This window comes from Paramisgurnus dabryanus, chromosome 15 (genome assembly GCF_030506205.2).
Source record: "Paramisgurnus dabryanus chromosome 15, PD_genome_1.1, whole genome shotgun sequence".
In the NCBI taxonomy this organism is placed as follows: domain Eukaryota; kingdom Metazoa; phylum Chordata; class Actinopteri; order Cypriniformes; family Cobitidae; genus Paramisgurnus; species Paramisgurnus dabryanus.
This window is the reverse complement of record NC_133351.1, coordinates 29,732,434-29,755,918: the sequence shown is the minus strand read 5'-3', so window position 1 is coordinate 29,755,918 and position 23,485 is coordinate 29,732,434. Positions and strand designations below refer to the sequence as shown.

The 23,485-nt window shown below is 37.1% G+C and overlaps 1 protein-coding gene across 1 annotated transcript; it reads left to right on the top strand.

The window, feature by feature from the left end:
• Positions 1 to 2,786: 2,786 nt before the first annotated feature.
• Positions 2,787 to 21,749, top strand: chmp2ba (charged multivesicular body protein 2Ba). Its single transcript, XM_065293006.2, has 6 exons — positions 2,787 to 2,988; positions 9,133 to 9,224; positions 14,290 to 14,484; positions 18,176 to 18,278; positions 18,365 to 18,471; positions 21,152 to 21,749. The coding sequence occupies exons 1-6, from the start codon at positions 2,952 to 2,954 to the stop codon at positions 21,269 to 21,271; spliced, it is 654 nt and encodes a 217-aa protein (XP_065149078.1). The 5' UTR covers positions 2,787 to 2,951; the 3' UTR covers positions 21,272 to 21,749.
• Positions 21,750 to 23,485: the final 1,736 nt, after the last annotated feature.

Below are 23,485 nucleotides of genomic sequence, written 5' to 3'. Positions count from 1 at the left end.
TATTGCATGTCACTGATATTGGATATTGCTTTAAAGGGATAGTTCACACAAAAATGAAAATTCTGTCATTTACTCACCCTCGTTGTTTAAATTTCGTTGTTCTGCTAAACACAAAGGAAGATTCAAGCAGGAAGCTGGAATACTACCGAGCCCCTAAGGTGACATTGGAGTACACAAAATCTAAAGTTTAGTGTCATATGCTTACGTGAAACTTTCGCATGCTCTCGTGAAACTTTTGTGTGCTCATGTGAAACTTTCGTGTGCTCACGTGAAACTTTCATGTGCCCACACGAAACCTTCATGTGCTGAAATTTGTTTAAAGTTTAGTTTCGCGTGCGCACGTGAAACTATCGCGTGCGCACATGAAACTTTCGCTTACGTGACGCACGCAATAGTTTCACATGCGCACGTAATAGTTTTACATGCGCATGTGATAGTTTCACGTGCGCGCCCGAAAGTTTCATGTGCACACGCGAAACTAAATGCGATAGTTTCACATGCGCACACGATTGTTTCACGTGCACACGTCATAGTTTCACGTGCGTGCGCGAAAGTTTTACATGCACACGCGAAACTAAACGCGACAGTTTCATGTGTGCATGCGAAACTAAACTTTATAAAAAAAATTCTCCATGTCCCCTCAGGGGCTCCGTAGAAAGTTTCACATGTGGCGCGAAGTTTCACGTGCACAGGCAAAACTAAACGCGATAGTTTCACGTGCACACACGATAGTTTTACGTGTGCACGCGAAACTAAACTTTATTTAATTTTTTCTCCATGTCTCTTTAGGGACTCCGTAGAATACCACTGACTTCCATAGTAGGAGAATAACACTATGGAAGTCAATGGTGCTCCAAAACTGTTTGGTTACAAACATTGTTCAAGACAACTTCCTTTAATGTAATTGTTAAAAAGCAAAGATCATAACTCTCAAGGAAGATACAATTTTCAGTGGGAAAAATGACTTCATGGGCAGAATATTTTTTTAAAGTTTAGTTTTGCGTGCGCACGTGTAACTATCGCTTGCGCACGTGAAACTTTCGCTTACTTGACGGACGCAATAGTTTCACGTACGCACGCGAAACTAAACGCGATATTTCCAATGCGATCTTATGGCAATTCGTACGTAATTTGTATTATTTCGTACGACCAACATTTGTACATTTTTGTAAGATTTACTTTTGACCCTTTGACGTTGGGGTTAGGGATGGGGTATCGTTATTGTTTTTTTTGTAATCCTATGTTTTGTACGACCCACTTCATATGAATTAGCCAACTCGTAAAATCTGTACCAATTCTTGTGAGATCAGGCTGTTTTCTCATTAAATCTTTCATGAAATAAAAGTCATCAGGTTTGGGATGTCATGAGAATAAGTAAATAATAAAAGAATGATATGTTTTGTGCCAAAGATTCAGTCAAATTAATAAAACTCATTGCAATTAACTTTCTAAGTGAAAATATTAATAGGGAATCCTGGAGCAGTAGGCACCCCCTAAAAATCAACACCACAACAGAAATAATAAAAAGTCTCCTGTTCCACCAATGAGACGTCTTACTCTATATTAATGTCTGGAAACATATTTAGCACATTAACATTAAACGTCTGCTAGCCTGGGGCAAATCCACGAACAGAGCAAGACAGATAAATGTTTCAGAGAGGTCTCTGCGGGACTTCCCCAATCGCACCAAAACAGATTCTCTCTAATATAAAACAGAGATTTTAATATACTTTAAAGACACACTCAAATACAATTGTAGTCCTGACTTATTACTTATCATAGAACTGTTCTGTGTGCTTGGGCAAGATGGATCACCAGTGGTCTTATTACCATCATTAGCACATTTAACGCTGGTCCCCGATGCCAACCTCGCTGATTGTAGGAAAACATCTCCCTAATAACCTTAACGAGAATTCTGCCCCAGGACGGCCAATGTCCTCCTTAGAGAGAGGGTGTAATGTGCTGAGGGCCACACACATCAGCTATCCTTCCCAATGTCACCCATCCTGCTCCTCCTGTCTGGCTGGCTCAGTTTCTTTGCTGTAGGGCAGTAATCTCCTGCCCTCACTGTGTTTGCCTGCTCCACTTTACCATATGATGAGAATTACACCCACAAGGAACTCAGACACAAATTGTTCAAGTGGATGGAGCGTAAAATTGATAAGAATGTTAAAATGACCACAGACAATGAGTTGGCATCTAACCTGCTTTAAGGTCCACGGGTGTGATGATGCGAGGGGTTTGGTTATATTACAGGACAATGTATAATATATAATGTGCTATTCTATGCTTTTTTTGGTGGGAAAATTTTGGTTTTGTTTTGATATAGAGTAAAATTGTGTGAAAAATCAAGATTTTCCCCTTTTTAAAATCATTATTTTTCTCTTGCTGGGTCAGTTTAAATAGCTTTGAAATATAATAATATTGTTAAAAAAATTAAATAACTCATTATTAGTTTAACATTTAACATTTTATTATAGCACATAATTTAAAAGCATAGCATATTATATTCTCATAATAGTACAGTACAGACAAAAGTATAACCAAACATAATCATGGAGAGAAACAAAAATAAACTTTGGTGGTGGAATAAGCAATGTTACCTAAACCATGAAAATAGATAAGTACCTGTAAAGTCTTGTTCATTTATTACGTGCAAGAGTCTTCTTTGTGATGGTGACAAAGTAGACTCGAGACTCAATAGAATGTCTGAGAATCAAAGAGTGAGACACTGCCCCCCAAGGGACGCGAGAAGAACTGCATCATAAACACGCCGGCTGGTGACGTCACACGCTGCATGACTCAATGGGATCATGTGCTGAAAAGTCAGGAAGGCTTACAAACAAGGAAATCTCAACCTTTGAGTAGATCGATAGTCTGTAGCCGTTAGGTAGTGTTGTTCAGATAAATCAGTTGTATATTAGACAGTTAAACAAAATCCAAGTAAAATCATGATGGCATCTCTGTTTAAAAAGAAGACGGCCGACGGTAAGTCACTTTTGTTTTGTTATATTACTTCATCACGATCAGATTTCTCATCTAGCCTACACCTGTTTAACTACTATTTGCACCTGCATTTTTTGAAAAACCAGCCTGTTACACCAGTTTTTCTGTCTAAATACCCAAGCATGTGAAGTACTGTGAGCGTATGCGTTAACGTCGTTTAAAATGTACATAAAGGTTTGTGAATAAATAAATGAACGGTAAAAATATAAAAATGAAACCTATCTTTAATGTGTTTGGTTGTGGTTCAGTTTGGGTATTTAACTGATTGTCGGTCCCATCTAGATCTGTTTATCTGTTTTCAATGCAAGTGTACCAAAACTGTCAAACAACATTATTTTTAAGTCAAGCCACCTTTATTTATTACCAATTAATATGGATATATATACAGTATATGATAAGGTGGTCCACATACCATCTTTTAAATGTAACATGAAAACATTTATTTGTTGAATATTTTACAAATAATGTAACAAAGTCAAAAAAGCTTTTGAATACCCTCGTGTACTCAGATTTAAAGATATAGTTTCTCATTTAAATATTAATTATTGCATTAGTCACAAAATGTAATACTTCATATTTACTCCATCTTAGACTATAGTTTGAAATTGAGTTATTACATTATTCAAATAAAGAAATAAATTTGAATAACTAAAATGTATAATGTCATACTCCACTCTAAACTATATTTAAAAACTGCTATGCTTTTTTTTTTTTTTTTTTTTTTGTACTATATAAATAAAAGTAAATTGGATTAAGTTTTAAAGCAGCTCTGCTGAGAACAAAAGGTATCGTAATACAGCTCAGTTTAAATGATGTACAGGTCCTTTAGATTACTACCAATTTGGAACCACATTCTTAATGAAGCCAAATTTATATGCATTATTTATGTCTTTAACATTCGCAGCTCAGCATATAAACCAAACACATGTCTAGTGTGCAGATCACTTTGAGATAAGAAAATATGTCATGTTAGACAGATTATTCTGTCATTGCTAAAGCTTGTACGCTAAGACAAATTATTAATTCACAGTACTACTTGACCATAACGGTGACTCTGATTAGGAATGAGCAAGTAATACAGCTATGTGTGTTAAAAACAAACCAATTGACTATGGTATCATTCAAACACATTTAAACCTATGCAGTGGACCGACATGAACAATGATCAACAATAAAAAGCCTCATTCGTAACTCATGCTGTTGTCAGAAAATTGAATACTACTGCAGTTTTATAATGCTAATTTACCATAATCTGATATTATAGGATTATAGGACAACTACAGACCCATGATAATAAATGCTAATGATTATCAGCAAAATAAGAAGGAATAAGGCTGAAAGTCAAGACAAAATGATTTTAATTATTCATAATCTTCACTTACTTTGTAATGTGTTTGCTTGTGTTAAGTTGAATTTTCATTATTTCTAATCCTTTGTCCTCTTGATGTCATCTGATGCCAAGGTGAGCAAAGAGTCGACATGCCAAAGTATCCGCTCAGATGGCAGAGTTGGTTTAGCTCATCGAGTTTTGTGGACGATAACCCTCCCTCAATAAGACGTTTTCAAACACGTCATCTTTTACGTAGACGTGTGTACGCAAACTCTCTTATCAGTGTTTAGAGATGGGCAATAATTATGTATAAACTATTCAGAAAACTTATTGTGACTTTTTGGACATTTTCTTAGCTCATTTTTTCTATTTGTTCCCTTTTGTAGAACAATAATTAACTTGTTTTAACTTTAATATTACCGTATATGTACATTGGCAAATTTTATTATTATTTTACTAACTTATTATGGCTCATCTTTTTTCTTAATTTTCTAATTTTTTTGTCATTTTAATTTTTGTTTTATTTTATTAACTTTTAGTTGACTCATTTACACATTCTTTTCATTATTTGTATTCATTTACATTTAGGCATTTAGCAGATGCTTTTATCCAAAGTGACTTACAAATATAAGTAAACAATCAAGCGATTTGTCATAGGAAGTGACTAATACAAGAGGTGCTTATACCGAGTAACAAGTTTTCAAAAATCCGAGAGTATAACTGTTGAGAGAAAGAGGTTTTTTTTATAGAACAGGTGTGTCTACAATCATTATCAATTCCTTTCATTCATTTATTTTGCCTGTTTATTATTATACTCATTTATTTTCTCTTAAAATTATTTATGTTTTAATATAGGAAAAATAAAGAATATATAATTCATTTATTTAATCATTAATAAATTACTATTTTCACTATTTTTACTATGGAGAAGCTATAAAATTGAATGACCTCACAATGATTGGCATTCATGAGGACACAGGATGGACTGATTGCTGTGTAGAGGAGTGTAACTTCCCTATAGGCACTGTCTTTGCCTTCACATTCGGGCATCCTTGGAGAAAAGGGTGTGTGTGAGGAAAAAGGTTATGAGTGCTAATGTTTTGCCTGCCACTTGCAAGAAATGAGATGTGCTTGATCTTGTAGGTCTTGGCCCCAAACTATTTTTGTCTCCGCAGTCTTAAAAGCCAATATTCAGTAACAAAAGGGACTTTTGAATCTGATTTTGAAATGTCTTTGAATATGCAGGACTGATTTCAAACAATCTCTTCTGGTCCCTAATTGAGTTTTGTCCTTAAAATGGAGAATAACAGATTTGGCTGTCAATCAAGCCAAAATAGGCACAAAAATATTGCTCATATATATCTAAAGCCATGTGGAAGCTTTAAGTGGACTAGGATATTTTAAACTTGCAAACAGCACACATTTTCAGGCATAACCCAATTTAAGTAATGCAGAGAATGATAAAAGAATATTTATTTACTTTCCTTGCACTTGACCAGCTGAAGAACGGTAATGTGGTTGAATTTTACTTCCGACAAATGTTTTCTGTTCATTGTTGTTTCTCAAGAAAATACTCTGACGGCACTTAGGAGCTCTGGTTTACTGTCATGCAATGCCTGTAGAATCAAACACCATAGAGCAGAGATTAAGGATGTGCATTTATGTCATTTTTTCATTTCGATGAATCCATAGGTCTGGAGAACGAGTACTCGATTAACTGGGGGCGGGGCAATCAAAGGGGTGGAGCGTATACGTCATGTTGAAAATTAAAATATTTGTATTCAAAACACTCAAATAAAACTTAATTTTGAAGAAACTATGACAGAAATATGAACACATACTAGATTAACTCTTTCACCACCAGCGTTTTTTTTAAAAAAGTTGCCAGCCAGCGCCAGCGTTTTTCATGATTTTCACCAAAGTTTAATGTCTTCCAGAAAATGTTCTTCTTTAAATATATAAACATACAATATAACAAATGAAAGAACAGACCCTCTGCTTTCAAAAAAAAAAAAAAAAAAACGTTTCATCCTACCTTCAGTGGTTCTTTTGTAATCAGCTTTTGAATATGGGTAGGTTTCTGCAAAAACACCACATTTTGTGCAAAAAGCAGAGATAATTCCATTTTTGTGACGGACTTTTCATAGAGATCCCATTCAGAGCGATCTTTAAAACAGACACGGACATGCAGCTGCTTGCCATAGGGCAATACTTCCGGGTTTAAAAAGTTGGGGAAGGGCGGTATTAATAATAGCGGTATTGCAGAAAGACGGAAAATCTCGTCATTGGTGGGGAAGATTTTTTTCTTATATGACGAGATATCTCGTCAATGGCGGTGAAAGAGTTAATAATGAATTAAATGTTTTTAACAGAAATTGACACAAAACTTTCTATGTGACGTACTCTACATAATATTAAGCCTTATCATTTTTTTTTTATGGTCTGAGTTGCTAAACTGATCTCTTGAACAAATGCCTTGAAAAATAACAAATGTTTTGGTTTCCTAGGTAATGTATGTGCTGATTTTTTTTCTTGTTATGTAAATAAACTACGTTTAAAGATCTTTGTTGTTATTTATTCTTAGCGGAGTTTACCGGAAGTTACGTGCGGACCACGACAGCCGCTTGTTTATGTTGTTACTGCTGAAACCGTCTATACAACATAAATGTATTATACAACGTGCAAACATCTGCACAAAATGCAAGACTTAAACTAAGTTAAGTACTGGAGAGAAAGTTTAACCTCATTAACATTATGCACTTTTTGCTATTATTTTAGCGATAAGCGGTGTCGTGTCGTCCTCTCACCTGTTCTCAGTCAAGATGTAATAGTTGTATGGCTCTCTGGTATCTCTTGACATTTGATGTTTAAATATAAGATGATATGAGGGAACTTGTTACGGTGCTGTACATTTTGCATCTGACTGGCTGTATTTTCGTCCTTCCGAAGTGAATCCCAATCACGGCATCCTTAAACCATATGACCTCAGTGATGTGAGGTGTGTTCGGCTTCACAGCATTGCGCGGATCGGTGGGTTTATTTTAAGATGTGGCACTTTTAAAGTGCTATATTGTGGTTTCTCATTGTAGTCATAGACAATATTCAGCATGTGTTAAGAGACTTGGGGGTATTTGTTGCAATACATAAGCCAAATTCCAGTTTTGCGTGCATACGATACGCCAGTCGTTTGGTGTCATTTTATTTATTGGTTTCTCTTTTTTTCTGTTTTTTAAACCATTGTCGCTTGGGTTTGGGGTTTGATTTGGGATTTCCTTAAGGATGTCATTTAACTCTTTCCCCGCCATTGGCGCGTTATCTCGTCAATTAAGAGAAAACATTTGCATGAAAAAAAAGTGTTTCTGATTAGTTTTATGGTAATCTGTAATAATACCGCTAATTTCTAAAAACTGAAGCAAAAAATTATTTGTTAAGTTTACACTCCATGTATGTTTTTAAAACCAAAATTTATTCACAAAAATGAAATTATTTCAGCTTTTTGCTAAACATTTTGTATTTTTGAAAAAAAAAATATTTAAGAGTTTATAAACAGAGAAAAAAATAAAGATACGATGAAACGTTTTTTTCCCGTTTTGTTTGTTTCTTTGTTTATTGTTTGTTTGAAAGCAGAGGATCTGTTCTTTCATTTGATTTATTTGTATGTTTATATATTTTTAGAAGAAAATTTTCCTGAAAGGCATTTTGCGAAACTTTTGTGGAAATCACAAAAACATGCTGGCAGAAACTTTTAAAAAAAGGCTGGTGGGGAATGAGTTAATATAAAGGTTTCTTCATGTTTTTGGTCTACTTTTAAACCATGGACGCTTGGAGTTGAAATTGGGGTTTGGGTTAGGATGTCATAAAACAAAAAGTTGTTCTAACCTCAATCCCAAGCGTCAATGGAAAAATTACTGAAAAACATTAGCAACCAATACATAAAACGACATGAAAAGATGCACTGTATTAAGTAAACAGGTAGTGTATCATATGCATGCAAAATTGGAAATTGACATATGTGTTGCAAGACTTTTCCCACTGGCTGCTATTTATACTCAAATAATGAAAATGGGCTGCAAAATACACATTCATAATCAATAGTAACTAATATTTGTTGAAGAGCCGTGCTATTACATGTCTATGTAAATGTTGGATTGTCGTTTGACAAGTGACAAAGCTTTTCATTAAAAGAGGAGTCAAATAGGACTTCAAGTGGTATTTTTTTACTTGGGTCCAGAACAGTGTACTGTAACAACAGGCCAAAGACAAATATAATGCCTACTTGCACTGTCGGAAAAAATTGTCAAAATATGGTCAGCTGTCACTGGGGCATTGCGCTTTCAAAAATACCTTTTTTCATCTAAATAGTTTATATAAGTATCTCAGAGGTACATATTGTTACCAAATGTATACATATCTGTACCTAAATGATACATATGAGGACCTTCCTAAGGGTACTACCCCAGTGACAACTTTTGACAAATTTTCCTGCAGTGTAAATACAAAGAAACATCTTTAAAAAAAAAAGAACATTCAGAACGCCTTGTCAAACCCTCCAACATTGGGGTGGGAAGTTTTGCAAAGACTAGCACCAAAGAAACATCCTATAACTTTCAGTGTATGTGAGGGATATTTTTGCATTTCTTTTTGATTTTGCGGTTGAATAAGAGACACACAGGAGGGGGAGGAGGGAGAAAGTTAGAATAGAGTAGAAAAAACTCATAGTTTCAGTTCAATGAACTGCACAAGGATTTTCCAGACGGTTTTATTGCATGTTCCTCCTCAACCCTTCTCTGTCACAGATGTCATTAAAGAGCAGGCCAAAGAGCTGAGAGGCACCCAGAGACAAATCACCAGAGACAGAGCTGCCCTGGAGAGACAGGAGAGGCAAATGGTAAGTGGAGCTGCATATCTGTTGACTTACTTAAAATCCCAACATCCTCCTTCTGCTTTCGAGGAACATCAGATTCATTCAAGGCCGTCCTGCTGTGATTGCTTTTTAATGCATCAAACTCTGATCAATTTTATCAATTCATTTAGTTTTAATCATTCTTAACTATATTATCGGTGGTGTATAAAGACCTTACAAAATGAACTGGATTTTTTATTACCTTGGAATAAGCCGTTTTTATCTACATACAGTACACTGCCGGTCCTCTTACATGGAATTTGCTATTTCAAGGCCGCCATATCCCTAAATTAACTTTACTATTTTTTTTGTCACTACGTTGTCTCAGAAGAAGACATCGCGGCTACCGTAGCTTCTCATTGCGTTTCAAAAGGGAGGTGTAAGCTGTGGACTGAGTCGTTGGTTGCAATTCACAGTCTCACCACTTGCCGCTAAAAATCTGCACACTGGTCCTTTAACCTATTTTTATTCGTTTAAAATACAGTGTAACCAGAAACGTGCATAATTGCATCCCAAGAGGGGTTTAATTTTTGTTCGTCTTCATTATAATATTTAAAAAAATATATTTTCTTTAAATTACATATATTAGAGGTCGCGACAATATGTCTGTTGGGGCTGCTTCTCCGAATACGCACACAATATTTATATAGTCTGATGTTTTTTAACCTTTTCTCCAAATAAATGCATATTAAAAAAGGTTTTATGATTGTATTATGTTTTAACTCTTAAGAAATTTAAAATTTTGGTGTATAGATCACTGGCAAAACTCTAGTAAAACCCTGGTTAATTTTCATAAGGGTTATTATGTAAAACACAAAGGCAAATGTTAGGCAGAATGTCTAAGCAACAAACTGTCATTTTCACATGCCAAGTTCATATGTGCAAATGACAAATTATTAATCATCTATAGTGGGTCATTCTTGTAGTCTACAGTATATGGAGCTACAACACAGCCTGCGCTGCACTGTTTTTCTGATGATATCTGTTTTTTTTAAGCACACCAGTCTGTCAGTTTTATTCTAGTTTTCCAATCTAAAGTGCTGCCCTGTGACTGACGTGACTATAAAACTTCCCTAATAGGGCTGAGTCTACCGCTTCATCTCACCCGACTCTCTCCACATGAATATTTATAATCATGGCACATCATTTTTATTATGGTTTAACAGTAAAAAAGCATATTCCAGTCATGTTTTGTTTACGACAGACAAACATTAACACAGTATCCTGAGAATGAGAGCAGCAGTTGTGTGGTAAAATAAGACGGAGCTGTGCGTGTGTGTGTGTGCGTGCGTGCATGTGTGTGTATGTGCGTGTGTGTGCGTGTGCATGTGTGTGTATGTGTGTGTGTGTGTGTGTGCACATCAGTGCATCTGATGTGAATTGCTTACATTTGCTTAGCAGGCATCATGTGAGGTGTAGTGCAGCACCTGCCCTAATGCAAGTCTGTTTTGGCTGATGTCCCTGTTTAGCTGATCAGCAAGAGTTTACCTGAGAGACTGATATTAAAAGCACACATGAGATCATGGGATCTGCTGAGTTTATTATCATAATTATAACAATAGTGTAATAACGCTCTCTTAAAGGAATAGTCAATTTTCTTAAAAGAAAAATCCAGATAATTTACTCAGCACCATGTCATCCAAAATTTTGATGTCTTTCTTTGTTCAGTCGAGAAGAAATTATGTTTTTTGAGGAAAACATTGCAGGATTTTTCTCATTTTAATGGACTTTAATGGACACCAACACTTAACGCTTAACTCAACACGTAACAGTTTTTTTCAATGGAGTTTCAAAGGACAATAAACGATCCTAAACGAGGCATAAGGGTCTTATCTAGCAAAACGATTGTCATTTTTGACAAGAAAAATAACAAATATGCTCTTTTAAACCACAATTTCTAGTCTAGGTCCGGTCCAGCGCGACCTAACGTAAATGCGTAGTGACGTAGGGAGGTCACGTGTTACATATATAAAACGCACATTTGCGGACCATTGTAAACAATAAACTGACACAAAGACATTAATTAGTATCAGTTGACATACAACAACGTCGGAACGGTCCTCGTTCTCAACACTTGTAAACACTGGAGCGGAGTTTCGCGTTCGTCCTCTGTGACCTCTTGACGTCATGAAGTATTGCGTGAGGTCAGCTGACGCTTTCAGGACTGGATCTAGACGAGAAGTTGTGGTTTAAAAGTGTATATTTGTTATTTTTATTGTTAAAAATGACAATCGTTTCGCTAGATAAGACCCTTATGCCTCGTTTGGGATCGTTTATAGTCCTTTGAAACTCCGTTGAAAAAAAACTGTTAAGTGTTGAGTTAAGTGTTAAGTGTTGGTGTCCATTAAAGTCCAATAAAATGAGAAAAATCCTGCAATATTTTCCTCAAAAAACATAATTTCTTCTTCATTTTGGATGACATGGTGGTGAGTAAATTATCTGGATTTTTCTTTTAAGAAAATGGAATATTCCTTTAAATGTAAAATATGTGTTTATTCAGCACTAGAGGCATGATGACAACATGTTTACAACATAATATAAGAAAACCTCCATTCAGCCATCTTCTGTTGTTCAAACAGTTTTTGTTTTTATTTTTGAATAATTCAACAGCCCATTGTCAATTATTCTTTACACTGTACATATGTAAGGAATAATTGACTACAGGCCTTTGAATTATTCGAAAAAAATTCACAACCATGTTGGTTGCACTATGCGAAGCATTATTTTCAAATAATTCAAAGGACCAAAGTCAATTGTTTTGCTTATACCACGGTTTCCACAGACATTGCTCTGGTGGTTATATTAAGACATTTGACAGATCAGGTGTGCTATATCAAAAACTAATGCATACTCGTGGAACATTTCTCAGAATAAAGCATTCAACTGCCCCATCTTTACTCAGATCTTCAGACTGACGGCAGAACGCCTAAGAGCGCACTCATATTATCCAAACCAAACCATGCCCCAACGACATTGTCCCCCCTCCATACTCCCCCAGATGCTGCACAATGTACTTTTAGTGATCCAAGCCCGGGCACGCTTTCATCATTAGGATGCGATTGTTTTGAACAATCTCTGTGAAAGTTAGCACGGTTACTTGATTGACTAAGCAATATGATTGACATAGTGAGAAGGCTGCGTGTCATTTCGTCCCAAACAACTCAGAATAGAAGCCCCAAACTTAACATCACAATGGGCTCCAGTAGGGGTGGGCGATATGACCAAAATCTAATATCATGATAGGATTCATTTTATATCATGATAATGATATGTATCACGGTAGCATTTTCTTTTTCTTTTAATAAGGTTTTTATGTTAATAAAATCTTTAGTGCCATATAATTTATGTAATTCTTAAAAAAGCCTGAAAAAATTAAAACTTACAAAAAATAAGCAAAAAAAGACACCAAAACAAACAGAACTCAAGATCACTGAAGAAAAACAATCAGTGATGAAATAAGGATAATTTAGGTTACTTCCCCTTTAAGACCAAAGACACTCTGGACCCAGTATACTTTTACACATGCGTTTGCTTTTTCAACTGTTTACTTTCTCTTAAGACCTAAAATCGTCATGTTTATGAGGATACTTTTTGTGACGCATATGGGTATTTAATGCCAATAAAGCGGCAAAAATGCTTTATGAGCAGTGGAAGCGCGGCTTGAGCAGTCCTCTCATACAGAAACTGCGCACATTTAGCACTGTTGTTTGTGTTTCAATGGCTTATGGCGCTTTTCCATTGCATAGTACCCCACGGTTTGGTTTAGTTTGGGTCGGGTCAGCTTACTTTTGGGAGCTTTTCCATTGGGTGCAGTACGTAGTACCCAATACTTTTTTTCGTACCACCTCGGTTGGGGTTCCAAGCGACCCGAGCTGATACCAAACGTGACGCGAAAACACAGTAGGTCACTGACTGGTCAATTGTCACTAAGCGTCATGGCTATAATGTAAATATTAGCTTTACCTTTAGTGCTAGCTTGCGCTGTCTCGAGGAAAAATGTTGTCATCTGTGTTCTGCTGTAAGTTCCCAAACTCCCTTTTAGCGATGAAAAACATCCACAGGTAGGTTGAGAATCAGGGACTCCATAACGTTTTTTTCCAAACTTGGAGTTTGTGTCGGAATATTTGCAACGAGCACGTCAGCATTATATATGCTTAAATGCAACTTCAATGAGGCTCAGCGGAGCGCCGCCGACTGACGTCACGGGTGTTTAAACCGAAACTGTCAAGAGAGATAGAGGTAACCTTAGTGATAAACATGATGTGCAAACATCTATTTGTGGTGGCCAATTTTAATTTTGTGGCAGACTAATAGATAAATAAATAAATGCATGGAAATGTACAAGGACGCTCTCACTTGTATGACGTCACAGCAGTATCCAGCGCAAATATAACGACACGCCTATAATCCCTCCCACTGCGAAGGGATACCAAACTCGATGGAAAAGCAAACCACGCCAAAGTAAGGTGAGCTGACCCAACCCAAACTAAACTAAACCAAATCGTGGGGTACTATGCAATGGAAAAGCGCCATTAGACTCACTTGTTTGACAGTTAAAACTGTGGTGCTTCAATACGTGTACAAAAAGTATGTTTTCGGGAACACATGCACAGCAATGTGACGTGGGAGCGTAACCTCGATAAAGAAGATCCAAAATCTCTACCAGTTGACTAATTTCTACCGGTTTATCATACCAACCTTTTTTTTCCCGTGTTGAGTTTGCTTCGAAACAATTGCATTCTAATGAAGAAAGCATGCTTGGACACGGATCAATAAAGTACAGTGTGAGTGGGGGACAATTATGCTCGGGCACACTGGTTAGTAATAATGTAAGTGTGCCCTTACACATTTAGTTCAGGGCATATAGCTGATCAGACATTAACTAATGTAAAGAGCATCAAATCTTAGGGAAAGACATTAAGCATGAAGTTTTTCTTAGCGATGTGTGGTTTGACCAAGAACTCAAATATCTAGTTTATTTTACAATAAGTCTAGATGCTCCCATCTATTCCCATAAAACCAAAATGCCATGTTTATATGTTTTTAACAGGAAATGGAAATCAAGAAAATGGCCAAATCTGGGAACAGAGAAGCCTGTAAGATATTAGCCAAGCAACTCGTTCAGCTTAGAAAACAGAAGAATCGAACCTACGCAGTAAGCTCGAAGGTCACCTCCATGTCCACACAAACCAAAGTGATGAATTCTCAGATGAAGATGGCTGGAGCCATGTCTAATACAGCGAAGGTAAGACCTCCAAAACCTCCCTATGTATCTGCCTGACTTGTGCTACTATGTTATTAAAGGATTTTTGTGGACCCCCCTTCAGTGAGTCCTACTAAAGTGAGACCCAGACAACGTTCCCAGTTGTCCCCTCCAACAATGTCTCTGTATTATTCACATGTAGTCTGGTGTTATGCTGGGAAGTGCTTATGTAGCAGAGTACTTCAAAAGAATGCTTAAACAGACTTTAATTAGCAGGATGTCGGGTAACTTCTTCGGTTAGCAGAACTATTGTGACCCACTTTTTTAACTTTTGCTCTACATTAATAAAAAGACCATTAGCTTGTCTTTGTGTCGATACACAATGTTCTCATTAACACTCATTAACATTAACATTTGAAATATGAGCCATACAGTATCATTCTCCTTTGGGGCTTTTTAATTAATTTAATAAATTGTAATATGTGACCCTGGCCCACAAAACCAGTCATACAGTAAGTAGCACAGGAATATTTGTAGCAATAGCCAACAAAACATTATGGGGTGGTTTCCCAGACAAGGATTAGCTTAAACCAGGACTAGGCTTTAGTTAAATTAGGATATTGAAGTCATTTTTAAAAGCATAATTAATAAATAAACACTACTGGTGTGTATCTTGAGACACAACACTCACACTGATATATTTTAAGATATGTAAGAGAAAGTTGTTTTCGAGCAAGACAACACTAACATAGACAACATTAAGTTAGTCTAAGGGGCTGTCCACACGGAGACGCGTATCACTGCATACGTATACATTTGTTATCGTATTGGCGTTTCATCCACACGGATCCGGCGTTTTGGGAGACTGAATCCGCTATTTTTTGAAACCGGGTCCTAAAGTGGATAAATCTGAAACCGACACCCTTGCGGTTTCGTCTGTACAGCCGATCCGTATATTTTGTGAAGCGAAAACGTCATCACATCACGTGTCGGAAGCGTCACACACGTAACAACAATAACGGCGGACTACATGATTGTGTTCGTGCTACAGAAGCTACTAAAGCCTACTAGCTTTATTACAGCAAAATCTATTGCTTTGATGCAATTGTGGTGACCAACAAGCGATAATGGACAACACCATACGTTGGTTATGCGCATGCTCAAAGTCTTCTTCTCCGTGTATAGTGTATATCTGTGGCAGAATTACAGCGCCCCATACTGGTCCGGCATATATACTACACCGCTTTCAGTCGGTTTCAGTGGTTTCGTGTTTACGGATTATTTTTTTAGAGCAAGCAAAAAAAATGATCGGATAGGGAATGCACCGGCTTCGTGTGGACATAGCCTAAGAAAGTGGTTACCAAACCTTTTCCTGGAGATCTACTTTCCTGCAGAGTTCACCTCCAACCCTAATCAAACACACCTGAACCTGCCAATCAAGCTTTTCATGGCTGCCCAAAAATTAGAGGCAGGTGTGCTGAAGCAGGGTTGGATCCAAAGGAGCGTAAATCTCCAGGAACAGGGTTGGTGACCACAGGTCTAAGACTAGGCTAAAACCCTGTCTGGGAAACCCACCCTACATGGGTCAAAATTATCAATTTTTTATGCCAAAAATCATAAGGATAAGTAAAGCTCATGTTCCATAAAGAGATTTTATACATCTCTTTATGTCGTAAATATATAAAACATGCACTTACAATTAGTAATATGTGTTGCTAAAGACTGCATTTGGACAACTTTAAAGGCAAGTTCGCAATATTTTGTTTGTATCTTTAGATTCGAGATTTTCAAATAGTTGTATAAATGTTTAAATCGATCCATATGACCATGGGTCGAGTATCAGATTTTTGTGTAAATCTAATAATAAATCAAAACACTGTAAATGAAAAGAACACAGAACAAAATTATAAACGCAACACTTTTGGTTTCAGAAACCTCAATATAGTAAAACTGCAGATATTAAAGTGGCCTATTATTGTGGCCAGCCTAAGGCACACCTGTGCAATAATCATGCTGTCTAATCAGCATCTTGATATGCCATACCTGTAAGGTGGATGGATTATCTTGGCCAGCGGTGTAACGGATCGCAGTTGATCCGTGATTCGTACGGATCACGACCCACGGTTCGGCCTCGCATGCGATTCGCGGATTAATACGCAGATTTAAATGGGGAAAGTTCATCATTTGTAACGGTTTCAAAGGTTTGCAAATGTTAACATTCAAGTGATTTTAAACCGTTTAACTGCAAAAAGGCGCTAAAATGAGCAGTTTACTTTACGCACAAATGCACGTGCGGTCCAGCTCGAGTCCAATGTGATCATCCTTCAAACATCAGAACTCTTGATGTGTAAACTTCAGAGAGTTGCGCTACTCTCTTTCATACTGTAGTGTATTAAAGTACATTTGGCTAACAGAGCAATAAAAAACAACTTACGTTTTTATGTGGGAGATTTTATACGGGTTTATGCTGCGCCGTTTGTAATTTGCCCTCTGTCTGTGTGTGTGCACGCGTTTAAGGGGACTCAGTAGTGCACACACACAGAGAGAGATGCAGTCTGTGCATATTTGGTCTTAAAGAGACCGTAAGCTCAATTGACCTACTTAAGTCTGACTCATTAATGTTAATCAAACAATCCAAGACAAAGAGAAAATCACTTCTGAAGCTTTAAAAAATAATAATTAATTTATAATATAATAATTTAATTAATACAATAAATGCAGTGTTATTATTCAATTGATTTCTGTACCTAATGGTTTTAGACCTTATACATAATGTGCAACTTTGTTCTTTTTTATAAATGTTTGTAATTTCTTGATTTGTTATTAGATTTTTCCCATACTGATCCGAAAAATGATCCGATCCGTGCCTCAAAAACCGTAATGTGATCCGTTGCATCCCTAATCTTGGCAAAGGAAAAGTGCTCACTAACACAGATTTAGACAGATTTATGAACAATATTTGAGAAAAATAGGCTAGAAATAGTCTTTTTGTGTACATAGAAAAAGTCTTAGATCTTTGAGTTCAGCTCATGAAAAATTGGGACAAAAAAGTGTGTGTGTGTGTGTGTGTGTTTATAATGTGTTCATTGTATATGGGTTGGTTTTCTTTTATGTAAATCATTATTGTTGCATGAGATAAACATTATTTATTAAAATAATTTAATAAGACATATTTGTAAAACCAGGGGTGGCATTGTTACCTACTATAAACTTAACTACTTTACACTCCTGAGACATTTGTTTCACAAAAATAATTAAATGTACAACTTTACACCTCTAATGCTTATCTGTAGCAACCACTGCAGGCATGCAATTATATGTGATATGTCATTCTGGGATTTGTATTTAATTATAGGATCATATTCATATTAGTATGATAGTATGATGTTACATTATAGATTAGATATGAGATGATACTGGGGTGATGATGTAAATAATTCTCTCTCATCTAATAGGACTCTTCCTGTTGTGTCTAATCTGCAATAGCGTAGAGAAACCCAGAGGAACAGTAAAATGGGCTTCTCTCAACTTGACCTATTTTTATGTTCTGTGTTATCTACTTACTGTACAATGTAGAGATTTATGTTGAGCTGCATTCAGAACGTATTGGTCCGTGGTGGATTTTTGTCAGGGCTTGTGTTATTTTATCACTTTTTTGTGCACCGTGAGAATATTCTGTAGCGTTTCTCCTCTGGTATCTGATGAATGAATTAATCTCTTTATTGTCTCTCAGACAATGCAGGCCGTCAATAAACGAATGGATCCCAAGAAGACGCTACAAACCATGCAGGACTTTCAGAAAGAAAACTTAAAAATGGGAATGACAGAAGATCTGAGTAAGTCTGACTTTTCTGAGTCTAGAAAAGAGCTTATTACTGTATGTCAACAAATACCCATTCAAACCGTGTGTTTTCTCCCTTAGTTAATGATACGCTAGATGAGATTTTTGATGAATCCGGCGATGAAGAAGAATCCCAGGACATTGTGAACCAGGTGCTCGATGAAATCGGCATCGAGATCTCTGGAAAAGTGAGTCAACTTTTAACATCTCTCTTTAGGTTTTTCAATCACTTTTGTGCACATTTTAATTGGTTATTTGTGTTAAATATTTAGAAATTTCAACTCTCAGCTTTAAATGGGTCACATGATGCCGTGTCATGTTTTCCTTTGTCTTTGGGGTATTAATAGTTGTTTGTGCATATATCGTCGCAAAGATTAAAGTCTCAAACCCAAAGAGATATACTTTCTAAAATTGAAGGCTCATCTACGCCTTCCTAAAACGCCGCATTCGTACACACCCCCATATATCTACCTCACTGTATTGGAAGATTCGCACACTACCGCCCAAATGTATACGCAAAGAAAGAACGCGTAACTTTTTTCTCACTGTAGTATTGTTGCTGCCTCCCCCATGTCATTGAGATGCTGTGTTTTGTTAAGGGGTGTAACATCTTTGTCACATACTTGAGACATTAGGCCAATCACAAAGCACTGGATAGCTGGCCAATCAGAGCACACAGCGATTTTCAGAATGGTGAGCTTTGTAATGCTGGATTCACACCAAAAACGCGGTAGAGGAGGCAAAAACATTCGTTGGGAGGTGCTTCTGTGACTCCGCTCGCTTCCTGTAATCATGTCACTACTAGAGCAAGCTCCTGATTGGTTAACGTGGCGCGTTTTTTCGCCAAAGGTCAGATTTTTTTACTGTTTCAACGCGTTTTCTGCAGCAACACACAATTCGCATATTCTTACATCAATTCGCGTCATTTAAATTGTTCACGCCAGACGCTCTATTTCTGTTTGGTGTGAACGCAGCATAAAAGTCAACGCATTTCAGGCAAGGCATAGAGGACCAACAAAAATAATGTGTTTTTTGAAAAAGATGGACGACGCGAATTCGCCTCCCTCCATTCTAATGAATTGAAGCAAAAAATGTCCGACCATGGTCGCCGCCATGTTGCGTAAAAACGTCAGTTTGGAGCCAAGGCATGCGCAGAAGGAATCGTGCATGGAGCCTATTCAACCATGCGCGACCAATTCAACCACGCAAGTCACAACGACACGCCCCATTAATATAGCATCAAATTACTAGCTAAAATGAAACTTATCACAAAAATGAACACTTGAACATATATCAGCATGATACCAACTAGGTTTGTTGCGGTGACAAGGGGCTTATAAATGCAAATACAGAGGTGCGCATTTTACTTTCACTTTTGAATTAGATGCAACTGTTGTTTAAATCCGGCGCTTGCTACGCTGCGTTAAATCGCGTATGAATTTGCGTGCAACAGCTGGTTTAAGTGCTTGAGTCAATGTGCGCAGGTACTTCTGACAGAAACCCGCCAGTCTCAAGCAGAGCAACCGGCTATTCCTCCATAAAGCGCTGCTTGAATGATGGGTTTATTATTATTCTTAATGAAAAACACAACAACAAAACGATCTCGCCTATATTAAACATCATATATGTATATTATAACAAAAACGAGTAAGCACGCGGCTTCTGTCATCGTCTCCTCGCCGCAGTCTGACAGGAATAAATGAAATCTGACACCCGCAGCCGCTGCTCTTTGATGACGCGCGTTTCGCTGAATTTAGGCTGCAGACACATTCAGTTGTAAGTGTTTGCTCTTTCTAACGAAACTAAATGATTTAATTACAAGAAAATATCAAAACAACGGTGAAAAACGGTGTCGCGGTGGGCAAGTGATCCAACCGGTGAGAGGCTGAAGCACCGGTAATCACCATTTCACCGACAATCGCAACAAGCCTAATACCAACTACTTGAAAGGACCAAAACCATCTTTCGGAAACTTTTATTGGAAGTGTAAATATTTTTTTAATTTAGAGCACAGTCCCATTCGTTTGAATGGAGAGGGTGGGGTTTATGTCTTGTACTGCAGCCAGCCACCAGGGGGCGATCAAAAAGCCAGAAGCTTCACTTTTCAAGACTTATGAGGCACACCCGGTTGTTGTTGTTTAGCAACTTCTAGCGACAAAAATTACATATTGTGCTTTTAACAAACTATTACTATTTTTTTTACACACACTTGGTTATTATGTGTGATCATAAGTAGCAATATCTTAATTACATTAAATAAATCAGGATTAAAGCCATGATAACCAAACACATTGAATCATGTTATTAACACAAGCTACATGTGGATATTAAAATAAGATGATTCAGTTGTGTTTCAGTGTCGTTTTTTTATTACAATAATCTTACTCATTTTGACCAGAACTCTACAGAATAGCTAGGTTTCGACTGAAAGACTAAGTGTGATCAGTGTTGCACAAAAAGTTGTACCACACAAAACAATATAAAAGTGATAAAAATGCATCTGATACTGACAGCCCGAAGGCTGCTAATAGCAGATGTGTGGACTCTAGCTGCGCTTGCGATTACTGTAGGCAGTTTTTTTACATTCATGAGATGCAGAATCATTGTGTCCATGCACCAGATGTGTATTTCCCTAGGCCAAAATGTAATACTCATATTACCATAAAGCACAGCTTCTTTGTCCTGTTTTTCCCCAAATAAAGTGTTTGCGTTTTGTTTTGGAGGGGCTAAAAACATATTCTCCCAATACATCCCTCAATGTAACAACTGAACCACAAGGTTTATGCTAATTGAGTATTAACACCAGGTGAGCTGTGAAATGCAAAGTTTTAGTGCTTTAATAAATGCCTCTAATTGTTGTTTTTGCAGATGGTAAGAGCGCCGGCAGCAGGAAAAGGCCTCCCAGGTGCTTCCCCGGCAAAGTCTAAAGCTGCCACCATCTCAGACGCAGAGATCGAGAGACAGCTAAAGGCTTTGGGTGTGGACTAAATATCTTCATTAACCGCACCTGTGCACCCACTGTCACTAAAGGACTGAGTGTATACAGTGGGAACAGGGAGGTTATGGGGACGGCCAAGTAATAAATGAAGGATAAAATGTTATTTGGCATCTGCTCCTAAAGAAAAACATGCGTAACTGATTTGAAGTTGGATATAATGGTCTGATATACAGTATAGAGCAGATTCAAAATAAAGTCTTCATGGCAAAATCTGCTCTCATACTGGCATACGTGTCTTCACATTTTAAAACACCACAGTTATTGTAAGCTTAAGAGGAATGAAATGTGTGATTTCTGTCCACCACATTCACACCAAGCTGTTTGTTTATACAGCATCTGTTTGGAGAAATTGCACACTTTACCTTTAATTTAACAGGTGCTATTTTCTATGCCTGTCCTTAAAGGGATAGTTCGGCCAAAAATGATATTAAACCCATGATTTACTCACCCCCAAGCTGTCCGAGTTGCATATGTCCATCGTTTTTCAGACAAACACATTTTCGGATATTTTAGAAAAAGTTTTAGATCTTTCATTTGATTAAATGCAATGTTACGGGGTCCACCCATAGTCCACAACCTTCAAGTCCAAAAAAGTGCGTCCATCCTTCACAAATTAAATCCAAACGGCTCCAGGATGATAAACAAAGGTCTTCTGAGGGTAATCTGTGCGGTGTTGTTGTAGAAATATCCATATTTAAAACTTTAATAACGAAAATAAATACCTTCTGGTAGCGCCGCCATCTTAGTCGCGTCCGCATTCAGGATGAGAGCTTACGCAGCCTACGGAGGTTACTCTGCTGCTGCCCTGTGCCCCCACCCTCCGAATTTGTCATACGTCACTAAGAAAAGTGCGTACACTACGCTAATACTCTCTCCTGAATACAGAGGAGTCTAAGATGGCGGCGCTCCCGGAATAAAGTTTTAAATATGGATATTTCTACAACAACACCGCACGGATTACCCTCAGAAGACCTTTGTTTATCATCCTGGAGCCGTTTGGATTTCATTTGTGAAGGATGGACGCACTTTTTTTGGACTTGAAGGTTGTGGACTATGGGTGGACCCCGTAACATTACATTTAATCAACTGAAAGATCTAAAACATTTTCTAAAATATCCGAAAATGTGTTTGTCTGAAAAACGATGGACATATGCAACTCGGACAGCTTTGGGGTGAGTAAATCATGGGTTTAATATCATTTTTGGTCGAACTATCCCTTTAATCTTTGCCACGCCTTAGCACTAAACATTTTAGATGTCTCTCTTATCAGCTTATTGGGAGATTGCAAGCGCTGCATTGGGTATGGTGAAGGTGACAAACGAAATGCAGTGCATGCTGGGAGGCTCCCGAATAAGACTGAGAGTCACTGATTTTCCTGTATATAGGTTAACAACATGGTACTGCATGGACCTCTCATGTGTCACAAGGCTGATGATCTCAAATATGTGTGTGAACTCATCAGATGCTCATTATGTTTACATTTATGTTTCAGGTTGCGTATGACTTTAGAAAGTAAGGTAAGCTTTTCTGTTACGGAGAGATTTAGTAAAGATTTACTATCGGGTAGAATATCTTGCATGAGAATCTTTGTTGATAATGTGATGAAGTCTTATCAACCTTGACACCACTGAGACCGTTCAGCTACAGTACCTGACGGGTGAACTTGAATCATATTTACATTCATGCATTTGATAGATGCTTTGCTGGGATTCAAAGTGACTCATAGTGCATTAAAGTTACAGTACAATTTTTTGGTCTAAAAATGTGTTAAGCACTGTATGTAGCCCAATTACTGTTACAAATCTGTTTAAAACTTAATATCATATTGTGGTTATGAAAGGTGGCTAATACAGTATGAATGAAAGCCCTGTTACTGGCATATACTGTATAATCATATGGGTTACATCTGACAATGTCTTCTCACTTTAATTTTCATTGTATACTGTGCTAACTATGTTAATGATGTAACATGTTAGCATTGGGACACTGTTTTTGTTTCAAATTTTAATGATTAAACTCTCAAATTATCCAATTACTTGTAAATGATTGTACAGTTTTAACTTTGATTTGTTTTTCTAATTAATAAAGTCTCTTCATCTTTGTGAAATAGCTTGTTTAATATATGTGTCTTCATTAAACGTTTAAACCATATAAAGACCATCCAAAAAATTGAGGGTGTTCTATATTGAACGTCTAAATGATGG